The 13,350-nt window shown below is 45.8% G+C and overlaps 1 protein-coding gene across 3 annotated transcripts in view; it reads right to left on the reverse strand.

The window, feature by feature from the left end:
• Positions 1 to 11,113, reverse strand: part of EML1 (EMAP like 1) — a 213,462-nt gene extending 202,349 nt beyond the window's left edge. The window contains exon 1 of one of the 3 annotated variants that reach the window (XM_084838920.1): positions 10,886 to 11,113. In XM_084838920.1, the coding sequence (XP_084695046.1) occupies positions 10,886 to 10,916 (31 nt within the window). In that variant the 5' untranslated portion in view covers positions 10,917 to 11,113. The remainder of the gene's footprint in view (positions 1 to 10,885) is intronic. The other 2 variants (XM_084838987.1, XM_084838943.1) reach the window with 2 other exon arrangements.
• Positions 11,114 to 13,350: the final 2,237 nt, after the last annotated feature.

Genomic DNA, 13,350 nt, shown 5'->3' on the forward strand with positions numbered 1-13,350 from the left:
CTGCCTTCTTACTGAGTCAGGTATTGGTCCCATCTAGGCTGATTCTGTCTGCTCTGACCGACATTGGCTTTCTAAAGTAGGGATGGGGGAGAAATTAATTCCATCCAATTTCTTATACAAATTTACCCAATTCACACCTGCTGAATGAATGACTGAACCGAAATAGAATTGCACACCAAAATCCACACTTTCTTGGATTTAGTGCTACAGTTTTCCACTAAAATAAAAGTACAGAAAAATGCACACATCAGGGGAAAGTGTGCACCAAAATGCACCCAATAGTGAAAATAATGCACAGAAATGCATCATTATGGAGAAAATAGCTTGCAAAAATGCATACGTTAGCAAAGCATCCGCACAATGCTTATATTAGGAGAAGTGCACGCAAGAACGTTTTCATGCAGACATTATGACATAAAATGTGTACATTGATGCAGAATCAGGCAGAAACAAACTTAAGGTCAGCAAAATGAGAAACTGAACAGAACTGAAATTGACGGATTTGCACATCTCTGCCCTAAAATCTCAGGCAGAGAGAGGTCTCACCTAGTCTTGCTAGGGACCTTCTGCATGCAAAGCATGTAGTCTAACATTGAACTATGAGCCCTTTGTTCTGGACACACACAGGGGCCAAATCCCTAAAGTTGTATGGGAACTGTTGCCACACTACTCCAGGAATGTGTGTAATGGAACCACATGGATGGTGCCAATGGTGGGATTCCTCCCTCCATAGATTTCCCCCTCTCTCCAGGCCAGATAGTATTTGCATGAATAGTAAACAAATAATTAGCTCTCCCTACAGGGTTTCTTCATATTTATGTTCCTGGCAAGAGGTCTTATCCATACAACTACCTGTTTGTTGGATTATTGCAATGTGTTCTATGTGGGCCTACCTTTGAAGTTGGTTCAGAAACTTCAGTTAGTCCAAAACAGAACTGCTAGGTTACTAGCTGGTACTGTCTGATATGATCATCTGATGCCAGTGCTTGGTCAGTTGCACTGGCTTCCAGTCCATTTATGAGCCAAATTCAAAGTATAGTTGTTGACCTTTAAAGCCCTAAATGTATTGGGACCAGAGTATCTAAGGGAACATCTCCTCCCATATGTACCTGCTTAGACCCTTAAGTCATCTCGGGAGACCCTCCTCCAGGTGCCCCCACCAAAGGAAGCTAGACAGGTGGCTACAAGAGAGTCTTTTAAGTTATGGTGCCTGTAGCACTGTGACCAAGTTGTCCCTATCAAGGAGAGGCCATAGCTATTGTACCAGTCCAAGCTGACAGTAGGCACTCCGAGCTGCCATGGCCACTTGGGCCTCCAGTGACAAAGTTGGATCCAGTAGTACCCCCAGACTATAAGTCTGATCTTTCAGAGCCTGTAGCCTCATTCAAGCATTTGCCTGAACACATGAGGGCTTAAAGTGAGTAGAGTCAGGACTGGCCCCACCCCCTACAGCTCCAGGCATGCCAACCCCGCCCACCTCAGTTCAGACCTTCCCATGTTGACTCAGCAAAGTCTGAAAGGCGGTTCTATTTGAGTTTGCTTGGACAGGAGTAGGACGGTGCACTAGGGATATACGAAAGTCCCTTACCTGATCCCGAAGCTTGATTCGCGGTAGGGGGGAGGCGCTCCGTCTCTCCCCCCGAAATTCTGGCCAGGGGAGGGAGGCGCCCCATCCCTCCCCCCCGAAATTCTGGCCAGGGGGGAGGCGCCCCATCCCTCCAGCCGCGAATCCTCCAGTTCTGCCAGGATGCAAATGGCGGCAGCCGTAGCTGCCGCCGTTTGCATCCCTGCAGTCAGCCGTGATAGGCTACATAAATGTTTACGTAGCCTATCACGGCTGAGTTGGGGGGGAAAAAAACCGCGCGTATGCAAATGGCGGCGCCCATGGGCGCCGCCATTTGCGTTCCTTATTTTGGCACGTGTAATCTACGTAAACATTTATGTAGACTACGGTGAAAATAAGGGGAACACTATTTGCATTCCCCTTATTTTCGCCGTAGTCTACGTAAATGTTTACATAGACTACACGTGCCAAAATAAGGAATGCAAATGGCGGCGCCCATGGGCGCCGGCATTTGCGTACACGCGGTTTTTCCCCCCCCCACTCAGCTGTGATAGGCTACGTAAACATTTACGTAGCCTATCACAGTGTTTTTTAAAAATATAGCCGTGATAGGCTACGTAAAGGTTTTTTTCCCCCCCCACTCAGCCGTGATAGGCTACGTAAACATTTATGTAGCCTATCCCGTTTTTGTTTTTTTTACTTGGAAATGGCGGCGGTGGCAGCCGGTTGGAAGACCGGCCGCCGCACCACCGCACCACCGCCCAACCGCCCAACCGCCGCCGGAGCTGCCGCCGCCAGGGACATTCGCCAAAGGTGAGTCCCGTCCCGGGGGGGGTGGCGGGGGGGTGGCAGACCGTTTCTCCACCAATTTCGGGGGTCGAATGCGCTGGCATTCGGCCTCCCCGAGATTCGTGGAGAAATTCTCTGACATCCATACGGTGCACACAATCACAGACCCTGCCTAATCAGGGTTCCCAATTGCATGGAGAGTTCTACTTGCATCCAAGCGAACAGAAGTAGAGCTCCATTTCAGACCTTGCTGATTCAACACAGCAAGGTCTGAACTGAGGTGGGTAGTTCCAGCACACCCAGAGATGACAGCCCTGGCCCTCTACTCAGCCCCTGAACAGGGCATTTTATATATATAGTGTACACGCACACACGCACGCACACATAAACACCTTCCCTGGTGGCCCCTCTTCTGGCTGTGCTTGTTTAAAAATCCCAGGGTGCATTTCTCTGCCGCCCCCTTCTTTTGTGTTCTTGTCCTCTCATCTCCAACACACATTTAATTTTACATTCAAATGAAGGAGGACAAGTCAATGTTTTCCACTGGAGAAGTTGACTGCTAAGATCTAAAGAACTGTATATAATTAAGGCTTCTTATGGAAAAGAAATATTGGCCAATTTATGTCTAGCTGCTGAAACTCAAGGGGAGGTCATAGACAGCAGCACTCCAGTCCTGCCTTCATTCCCTTCCCACCCCCATTTGACAAGAACAATTATGCAGCTGTTCAGACTGCATTCTTGTGTAGGCTGCAAACAGCACAGAAATTATGGTGTTTGCTTATTCCAACTACAAACTTCAGTTCGAAGAATGTATTATCATATATACTGCAAAGATGTTGTTGCAATAATGTTTAATTTTGCACTGCAGCTAGACACCATCAAGCTCTTTATTATGAAGGGTTTCTATGCAGTCCCATCTATATAAACACATACAAACTCTTCAACTTACAAACAATGCTCTGAAACTGAACACCCTAATTCTGCAACCAGGACACCAACATTCTGCAAGCAGATTATTTGACGCCTGTCAAAATCCAGATATTGCCCTACTCAGCCCACTTGTGTTGAGGGCCACTTCTCATGAGACCAGAAGCAGTCAAAAGTGCACTACAGTGGTTCCGCTCCTACTTGGATGGCCGATTCCAGAAGGTGGTGCTGGGGGATTATTGCTCTGTGCCATGGCAATTGTGCCATGGGGTTCCACAGGGCTCCCCCATGCTGTTTAACATCCACATGAAACCGCTGGGGGAGGTTATCCGGAGGTGTGGGCTGAGGTACCATCAATATGCAGATGACACCCAGCTCTACCTCTCTTTCTCATCAAACCCAGGTGAGGCAGTGGCTGTTCTGAATCAGTGCCTGGGCACGGTAATGGACTGGATGAGGGCTAATAAACTGAAACTCAATCCAGACAAGACGGAGGTACTGTTAGTGGGTGGTTTGTCTGCCCGGCTAGGTGATATTCAACCTGTTCTGGAGGGGGTTGCACTCCCCCTAAAGGATCAGGTTCGTAGTTTGGGGGTGCTCTTGGATCCAGAACTGTCACTTGAGGCATAGGTGAACTCAGTGGCACGGAGCACTTTTTATCAGCTTAGGCTGGTATACCAACTACGCCCTTATCTGGACAGAGATAGCCTAGCTACAGTTATCCATGCTCTGATAACTTCTCATCTGGATTACTGCAATGCGTTATATGTGGGGCTGCCTTTGAAAACGGTCCGGAAACTTCAGCTGGTCCAAAATAGTGCAGCAAGATTGTTAACAGGGACTGGCCTGCGAGCTCATATTACGCCAGTACTTTTCCAGCTGCACTGGCTGCCAGTCCATTTCCGGGCCCGATTCAAAGTGCTGGTGTTAACATTCAAAGCCCTTAACGGCTTGGGGCCAGGTTACCTGAAGGATCGCCTCCTCCCATATGTGCCTGCCCAGACCTTAAGATCATCATCAGCGGCCCTTCTCCGTGAGCCCCTGCCAAAGGAAGTGAGGCGGGTGGCTACAAGGAGGAGGGCTTTTTCTGCTGTGGCACCCCGGCTCTGGAATGAGCTCCCTAGTGAGGTTCGCCTGGCGCCTACATTGTATTCCTTTCGGCGCCAGGTGAAGACCTTTTTATTTTCCCAGGCATTTTAGCTTTCTAAATTTTTATCTTTGCTGTTTGAAATCTGTATTTTAAATTCCTGCACTGCTGCTAGGTTTTATTGTGGTTGTATTGTTATATTGTGGTTTTAATGTTCTATATATTTCAAATTGTTTTATTGTGTGTTGTTTGGTTTTAATTTTGTGAACCGCCCAGAGAGCTTCGGCTATTGGATGGTATAGAAATAAATAAATAAATAAATAAAAGTGGATACATACTCAAACTCTGCTTTTTTTAAAATCCAGAGATTTCATACATTTTCACATAGTTATTATTATGGTTGTAATTTCAGCACTCTCCTCCTCCACTTTTTCTTTATTTTGTATTGGGTTGGTATACTGATTTGTGATCAATGGTTTGCACAAACTATAGTTTGCCGCTTTTGGACAAAACAGCAAATTGATTTGTTGGAAATTGCAAATATAAGTTTCTGATTTCCTCCCTTCATATCGGGGTGGGGGAGCTTGCTGCAGCTCATTCAGGTAACAATAAGTTTGTTGTTGCATTCCATCAGACCATTTTTTGCTTATTTATTTATTGCGTTTATATCCTGCCTTTTCTGCTCTTACAAGGAACCCAAGGTGGCATACACAATCCTTCTCCTCTCCATTTTATCCTCACAGCAACAACCCTGTGAGGTAGGTTGGGCTGAGAGTCTGTGACTGGCCCAAAGTCACCCAGTGAACTTCCATGGCTGAGTAGGGATTGGAACCCAGATCTCCCAGCTCCCAGTCCAGCACTCTAGCCGCTACACCACATTGGCATTATTTGCTTGCCTTCTTTCTTGAAGAATATTAATCAAATTCACCATCTACATCATATTCTGAATGCTTATTTATCACTCTGTCACGGAAAGTGGTATTAGCCACTGTGAAATGATGGATCAAACATTTCCAAATCTTCTGGTATGTTTTCAAAACAACAGAATAATACCAATAACAGATCCAGAGATAATTTGTAACCCATCATCTCTTTTATACAGAAAGACGCTGATTTCCAATATGGTATTGAAAACAAAAGTGCTGGACTCAATATGCCAACAAATTTGGAACACTGAACAGTGGCCACAAGACTGGAAAAGGTCAGTTTACATTCCAATTCCAAAGAAGGGCAATGCCAAAGAGTGTTCAAACTACCGTACAATTGCGCTCATTTCACATGCCAGCAAAGTTATGCTCAAAATCCTACAAGCTAGGCTTCAGCAGCATGTGAACTGAGAACTACCGGAAGTACAAGCTGGGTTTCAAAGAGGCATAGGAACTAGAGATCAAATCGCCAACATTCGCTGCATCATGGAGAAAGCAAGAGAATTCCAGAAAAACGTCTATTTCTGCTTCATTGACTACGCTAAAGCCTTTGATTGTGTGGATCACAACAAACTGTGGCAAATTCTTAAAGAGATGGGAGTACCAGACCACCTTACCTGTCTCCTGAGAAACCTGTACGAGGGACAAGAAGCAACAGTAAGAACCGGACATGGAACAACCGACTGACTGAAAATTGGGAAAGGAGAACGACAAGGCTGTATGTTGTCGCCCTGCTTATTTAATTTATATGCAGAGTACATCATGAGAAACGCCGGGTTGGATGAGTCACAGGTCGGAATTAAGATTGCCGAAAGAATTATCAACAACCTCAGATACGCAGACGATACCACCCTAATGGCAGAAAGCGAAGAGGATCTAAAGAGCCTCTTGTTGAGGGTGAAAGTGGAGAGTGCAAAAGCTGGTTTGAAACTCAACATTAACAAAACTAAGATCATGGCATCTGGCCCCATCACTTCCTGGCATATAGAAGGGGAAGAAATGCAAGCAGTGACAGATTTTATTTTCTTGGGCTCCAAGATCACCGCAGACAGTGACTGTAGCCATGAAATTAAAAGACACTTGCTCTTTGGGAGAAAAGCTATGGCAAACCTAGACAGCATAGTAAGAAGCAGAGACATCATCACCGCCGACAAAGATTCTTATAATCAAAGCTATGGTTTTCCCAGTAGCAATGTATGGCTGTGAGAGCTGGACTATAAGGAAGGCTGAGCGCTGAAGAATTGATGCTTTCGAACTGTGGTGCTGGAGTTCCCTGGACTGCAAGGAGGTCCAATCAGTCAATCCTAAAGGAAATCAACCCTAAGTGCTCATTGGAAGGACAGATACCGAAGCTGAAGCTCAAATATTTTGGCCACCAAATGCAAAGAGAAAACTCCCTGGAAAAGACCCTGATGCTGGGAAAGATTGAAGGCAAAAGGAGAAGGGGATGGCAGAGGATGAGATGGCTAGATAGCATCACCGATGCAATGAATATGGACTTGAGCACACTCCGGGAGAGAGTGGAGGACAGGAAGGCCTGGCATGCTATGGTCCATGGGGTCATGAAGAGTCGGACACGTCTTAACGACTGAACAACAACAAAATTGAAAACAAAGGAAGTTTGCCTCTCCTCTGTATCGTATCAACATTTTTCTTTTCTTTTACAGTGCAATCCTATGTATGTCTACTAAGAAGTACATTCTGTTGAGTTCAATGGGACTTACTCCCAGGTAAGTGGGTCCAGGTTAGCAGCCTCGGAACGCAATCCTATCCAAATGTCTCCTAGCCTCCCAACTAGGAGAATGACAGGTATCCTATGCAGAGCAGGAGGCGCTCAGAAGCGTCTTTGCCTCTGCGCTTCTCCCGCTCTGCATTTTTGCTAGATACGCATTTTTGCCCATCTAGCTAGGGCTCTGTGGAGGGGGAGGGAAAGAGGCTGGGGAGGGCTGGGGATCTCCACTTGTATCTCTGCTTCCCCAGTCCCCTCCATCTCCACAGAACCACCCCCTTTCCCTTCTCTCCAAGGTCACTTTTGCATGGCCACGCTTTTGCGTGTTTCTCTCCGCGCTGGCTGCAAGGGGGAGGGGGCAGGGAGCTTGGACTCCTGGGTCTGAGGTTGGAGCACTGACTCCAACCTCAGATTCAGGAATCTGAACTATCCTATGGTCCCCTAGGCCATAGGTTTGCTCTCTCCAAGTACGTACAAAGTTGCTTTTAGAACTATTCTGGAGCGACTTTATAATACCCATGAGAGAGCGGGAGGGAGAGAGAGAGAATAGGCCAAGCACACTTCATTCAGAGCCCAAGCTCCAGTGCCCAGTTGGATAAGTCTTCTTGGGAACTCACAAATATGATTTTAGCTAAAGTAAATCTAGGCACACCCTTCCCACTTAATTCAGATCCCATTCTATCCTACTGCCTATCTCTCTTCTGTGTTATATCAAGCGTAATGTGGTTCAAACATCTCACCTTGTAGTTTGCAAGAAAACTGAGTCACAGATGAGCAAACAGACAACTGTTAAACAAAATACTAGTTATGCTGGAAGAATATCAGAAATTAAGGCATATCAAAAAATATGCTGACCTTGCATAGATGTTAAAAGCTATACATCAGGTACCACACGCATGTTAATTACGTGAAAGTAATTAATGCACTGATTATTTTTTTTTTAAAGCTGCCATGGGGGTACCAGGATGAGGACTATGGCTCATGAGAAGAGGGGGTTTAACTGATAAAAATCCCCCTACCCAAAGCTTGGTATTAGTCCTAGGAGGCAAACGTCCATTGGCATAAGTGGAATTGTCAGTGGTTAAACTAGTTTGTGATGCAGTTATGCCCACATTACGTCAGACATTTACATTCAGATCAACAACTGTCTGCAAGAAATGATATCCCAACGCTTTTCCTTTTGCAAAGGGAAACAGAACATATAAGTAGCCATTGCAGCAGTTTCATTCATATGGAGCGTGCACTAAATATTGGCTCTGTCATCTGAACTCCACCTTCCTGGCCTCTCCCACTTCCCTGATATGACTCATCACGGTGCTTAACAAGCAAACATGGATCTCGCTTCTAAACTGAGGCCAGTTCTGCTGGCGAAGCACTCTGCTCTGGTTACTAGCGACACAGCATGCCTTTTGATAAAGCAAACAAAAATATCCCCTTCTCCTTTCCTCTGCCTTTCTAATGCACAGGACTGCTGACATTTAGTACATATAAGATAGAACCAGGAGTGTTGTGCATTGCACAACTTCTGAGCACAAAATAAACTGCTCAGATTAGATCCATTTCTGTATCAATATATCTATTTACAAAGACAGTCAGCTTTTGATCATCTGCTAGGCCACTTATAGTTGTAGAGTAATGAATGAGGTACCACATTAAAGCACAGAGCACACAGATTAAAATAAAGAGGTACAGTTTTGTCCATTTTCCCCTCCAAAATCAGAAAACGTCTCACACGCACACACACAAACTGAGTTAAGCACAGGCTGTAGTTTTTGAAACCTCCCTAAATACTGGCTGTAAGAACTCTGGTTTCAGTTCATTGAAATGAGTCCTCTTGAGCCATTTGCTCAGCTACTAAAGATTGTGTGAAGAAGCGAAGTATTATACAGTAAGAATACCTCTATGAATTTACACCAGTCTTCAATGGTTTTTGCTTATTATTGTGCTTATTTGTCCTGTTCATTTGAATGCAACTTTCCAGAGAATATGTAAAACCTTAGCCAGGAATTAGTGACAGAAGAAAACAGAAACATAGCGTATGGTTTTGTGGATAAAAGGTCTTGCAGATCTTTATTCAAATCTCTACTAAGCCATGGCCTAGGGCAGTCTTTCTTGCCCTGGTTCCCTCCAGTTGTGTAGGACTACAGCTCCCAGTGTAGTCCAACTACACTGGGCTGGACCTTAGGACCAAAGTCCAGGCCTCACAACCGGGGGCGGGGGGCGGGGAATGAGCACCAAGAGAGCGGCAGGTGATGAGGCCATCAGAGCAGAAGAAGCAAGATCCATTTTATTCCTGTAGTCAAGATGGTGCTATGGTTTAAGCGAGCTTAAAATGCAAAACTGCACATGCTCAGGTTATTTTTTCTTAATTGTATTTATTTATTATTTATTTAAAATATTTCTTGGCCGCCTTTCAGGGCAGAAGCCCTCCCAAGGTGGCTTTCAGCAATAATCAGGATGGACAAACAGTTGCTGTTCTATCATAAAAGGAATGTAGAAGCAGTTGTAAAGCACGGAATGGCCATTGCAAAGAGAAGAGAAATGTTATCGGTATGCCTTACAACTGAAGTAATTGTTGTGAACCTCCTGGAGAAAGAACTTCAGCTATTGGGTGGTATAGAAATGAAACAAACAAACAAACAACAAGAACACTGATAGCTATCTAAAGGTGAGGCCCATACAACCACGAAGTCCGGAGTCTAAAATTACCTAGCTACGCCACTGACAACTCCCATCATCACTGTGGCCATGTTACACTGTGGCCAGGGACAATGGGAGCTATAGTCCCAACACATCTGAAAACGCAGCAGGTTAGGGAAAGTTGCCCTTGGGTGAGTCACTCTTTCTCAGCCTCCCAAATTTGTATTCCAGAATGCCAAAATGGGCATTGCTCCATCCTGTGCCCATGAAACAAAATGGTTCTGCAACTGCTCTAAACTACCTCTCATGAGAAGGGATAAATATTTGAACTGTCAGACCTAGAGTACTTTTAAATCAGCTGTTTTGTATCATTTTGTTAAAGAAATGGAATGACTTGGCATAGAATTGATCTGGGTTCCTTTGAAGCATTTCTCTTCCAGGAGCGGATGCAGTGCAGTACTTTTACCAGGAGGTTTAGTAGTGCGTGGACACCTATTCCCACCAAATAGCTCCATCCCTTATGCTGCTGAGGACAGCACAGCCATTTGTGTGGTAAAGGAACGTGCTTAGGTATGCTATGGCAGGAATCCATTTCCAAACTGAAGAGCACTTATGCCTTTCTTTCAGCAACAAATCAATGTTTATTACTTTCTGCCTCCTTTTCTGCAGTCCTTTTGCAGTTAGGAAGTGATACAAGTAGGTTACAACAGGATGCTTATTTCTGGTCTCATTCCCAGGCATCCCTGTCCAAGATTGTCCTTTTCCAAAGGACACATTTGGACACTACCATTTCTACCAAATTAGCCACCTTGTATGCTCTCACCATTTTGCCACACACTATCCTTTATCATCCATCATTATCACCACCACCACCACCATTATCATCATCATTATTTGCTCAGAACCCTCAGCCCAGGAGCGGTTATCTTTTTTTTTTCAACCAAGTACACATATTATTCAAAGCTATACATAAAGACAAATATAGACATGTAGCATCTACAGTATATGTCCAGCAATGGCTATACAAGAATGTTTCAGGACTTAAATAGTTTTTGGAGGGGGAAATCCAGTTAAAACTCTGCGTCTTGCTCTGCCTGCCCCAAGTGACAGAGCTGAACGTTAGCTTCCAAAAAACCATGCCGGTTTCTTCTGCATTGCCTTTGCAAGCTGAGAATGTGAACTAGAGTTCAGGACACTGTGGTAAATATAAATTCAACACTTACCCACAGCTATTCCCTCACAGTCTGACATCATGCGAAAAGAAGTTTCCTTTAATGCAGCGTAGGAAACCACAGAGGGGAAAAATAATAATACAGAATTCGTTCCTCCATCAGGACAAGCAGAAGAAATGGGAGCAAAACATGAGCAGCTCTCTCTCCCCCCCTCTCTTCTTTTTCTTCTTCTCAACTGTACATCTCCCCACCCGAGGAGTTACGGCAACAAATTCTGGCACTGCCTTCTCATTATGGGATGTAAAGATAAGAATGTGCTTTTGTGCCAAAAGATCCCGCTATTGGTGGATAAATTTGTTGACATCCCTCCCCTTCAAACAGCTTCCGCTTTAATGTCACAGTAGCACATTACACTCTTGATAAGGCCATGGAATATTTATGAAAAAAAGCTTTTAAGAACTACGCTGGGAATCCGGGCTCAAATGCCCTCTAAAATAATTATGAAGCAGAGAAGCTTGCAACTGGGGCTTGTTTCCAGGGCATTCTTAATTACATAATGAGGACACGTGGCTGGTATTCGTGTATTTGACAGAAGATATCTGTAGATCAGTTATGGGCAAACTTTCTTGACCGAGGGCCACTTTTAAGCATTTGACCTTCCCAAATTCCAGAAGCTATGTTTCTTATCTTTCAGTCCAGGGCTGTCCGTCCCATAAAGCAGGGTGAAACCCCAGCTTCCGGCAGTAAAGCAGGAGGAGGAGCGAACTGTGCCACTCCCTCCCTCTGGCCCCTCCAGTGGATGCTCCGGAGAGCCCTGCCAGCTGCTCGCCCACCATGGCATTGGCCACAACAGGAGAGGGAAACTGGTGGGACGCTTCAGAGCAGCCACCCACCTGGCAACGTAAGAGCTGTAGAGCCGCATTGGCCAGAGAGCCTCATTGGCTGGCGTGGCTCTTCAGAGAGCCAGCTGGGCCCAAATGCCTGGCTATGAAGGGGTCCTTCCTCAGAGCCAGCCATTGTGGGAGGGGACATTCCAGGAGATCACCTGTACTGCAGTAGCACCAGTGGCAGCAGCAATGGGAGGGTAAGGGGGGATGCAACAAAGAGGGGAAGATGCAGCGGGGTGGAGGGAGATGTAGCAGGGGGCTGGGAGATGCTGCTGGAGAGTGGGGTGTGTGGGGGGGGCAGCAGAGGCGAGAGAGTTTGTGCTGACCCTGTTTTAATCCATTTAGTGTAGTGTAGTGGTGAGAGTGACGGACTGGGAGCCGGGAGATCCGGGTTCTAGTCCCCACTTGGCCATGGAAGCTCACTGGGTGACTTTGGGCCAGTCACAGACTCTCAGCCCAACCTACCTCACAGGGTTGTTGTTGTGAGGATACAACGGTGAGGAGGAGGATAATGTAAGCCGCCTTGAGTTCCTTGCGAGAGGGAGAAAGGCGGGGTATAAATGCAATAAATAAATAAATAAAATTTATGGCTATGGATTTATTTATTTAATGTAAACATTTGTATCCCGCCCTATTTCATTAAGATCTCTCTCTCCATTTATTTATTTTATTACGTTTATATCCTGCCTTTTTTCCTCCTTAAGGAACCCAAGGCGGCGTACATAGTCCTCCTCCTCCTCCATTTTATCCTCACAACAACAACCCTGTGAGGTGGGTTGGGCTGAGAGCCTGTGACTGGCCCAAAGTCACCCAGTGAGCTTCCATGGCTGAGTGGCGACTAGAACCTGGATCTCCCAACTCCCAGTCCAACACTCTTACCACTACACCACACTGGATCTCTCTCTCTCTCTCTCTATCATCTATCTATCTATCTATCTATCTATCTCATTACAGTCATCCAACTTCTCCAAGCAGTGAGAAGTTCCAGGGGTGAAGCACTTACCCAGGTTTAGTTTCCTTTGGGTCACTGGAGGCTTATTGGCATTTTGAGTTTATTTACAAATATACAGGTTGAGCGTAGGTGGAGGTACAGCTTAAACATTCCAACAGATAGGCAACGCCCACTACTGCTCCTGCGAAGAGAAAACTCCCTGGAAAAGCCCCTGAATGCTGGGAAAGATTGAAGGCAAAAGGAGAAGGGGACAGCAGAGGATGAGATGGCTAGATAGCATCATGGATGCAATGAATATGGACTTGAGCACACTCTGGGAGAGAGCGGAGGACAGGAAGGCCTGGTGTGCTATGGTCCATGGGGTCACGAAGAGTCGGACACGACGGAACGACTGAACAACAACAACTGCTGCTCCTATATCAGATCTCTCGGGAGACAGCCAGCACCCTTTCGGAAGGGGCCATAACTCAGAGGAAGAGCACATGCTTGCATGCAGAAGGTCGCTGGTTCAATCCCTGGTATCTCCATGTACAGCTAAGAACTAATTCTCCCAGAAACCCTGGAGAGCCACTGCCAGTCAGTATCAACAATACTGAGATAGATGGATCAATGGCTTGGCTCTGTATAAGGCAGCTTCCTATGTTCCTGTGTTCCTAGGGTGGCCACGTGTCTTCTTT

The sequence above is a fragment of the Heloderma suspectum genome, chromosome 1, assembly GCF_057233095.1.
Source record: "Heloderma suspectum isolate Gila_16-S chromosome 1, 16-S_ref, whole genome shotgun sequence".
In the NCBI taxonomy this organism is placed as follows: Eukaryota; Metazoa; Chordata; class Lepidosauria; order Squamata; family Helodermatidae; genus Heloderma; species Heloderma suspectum.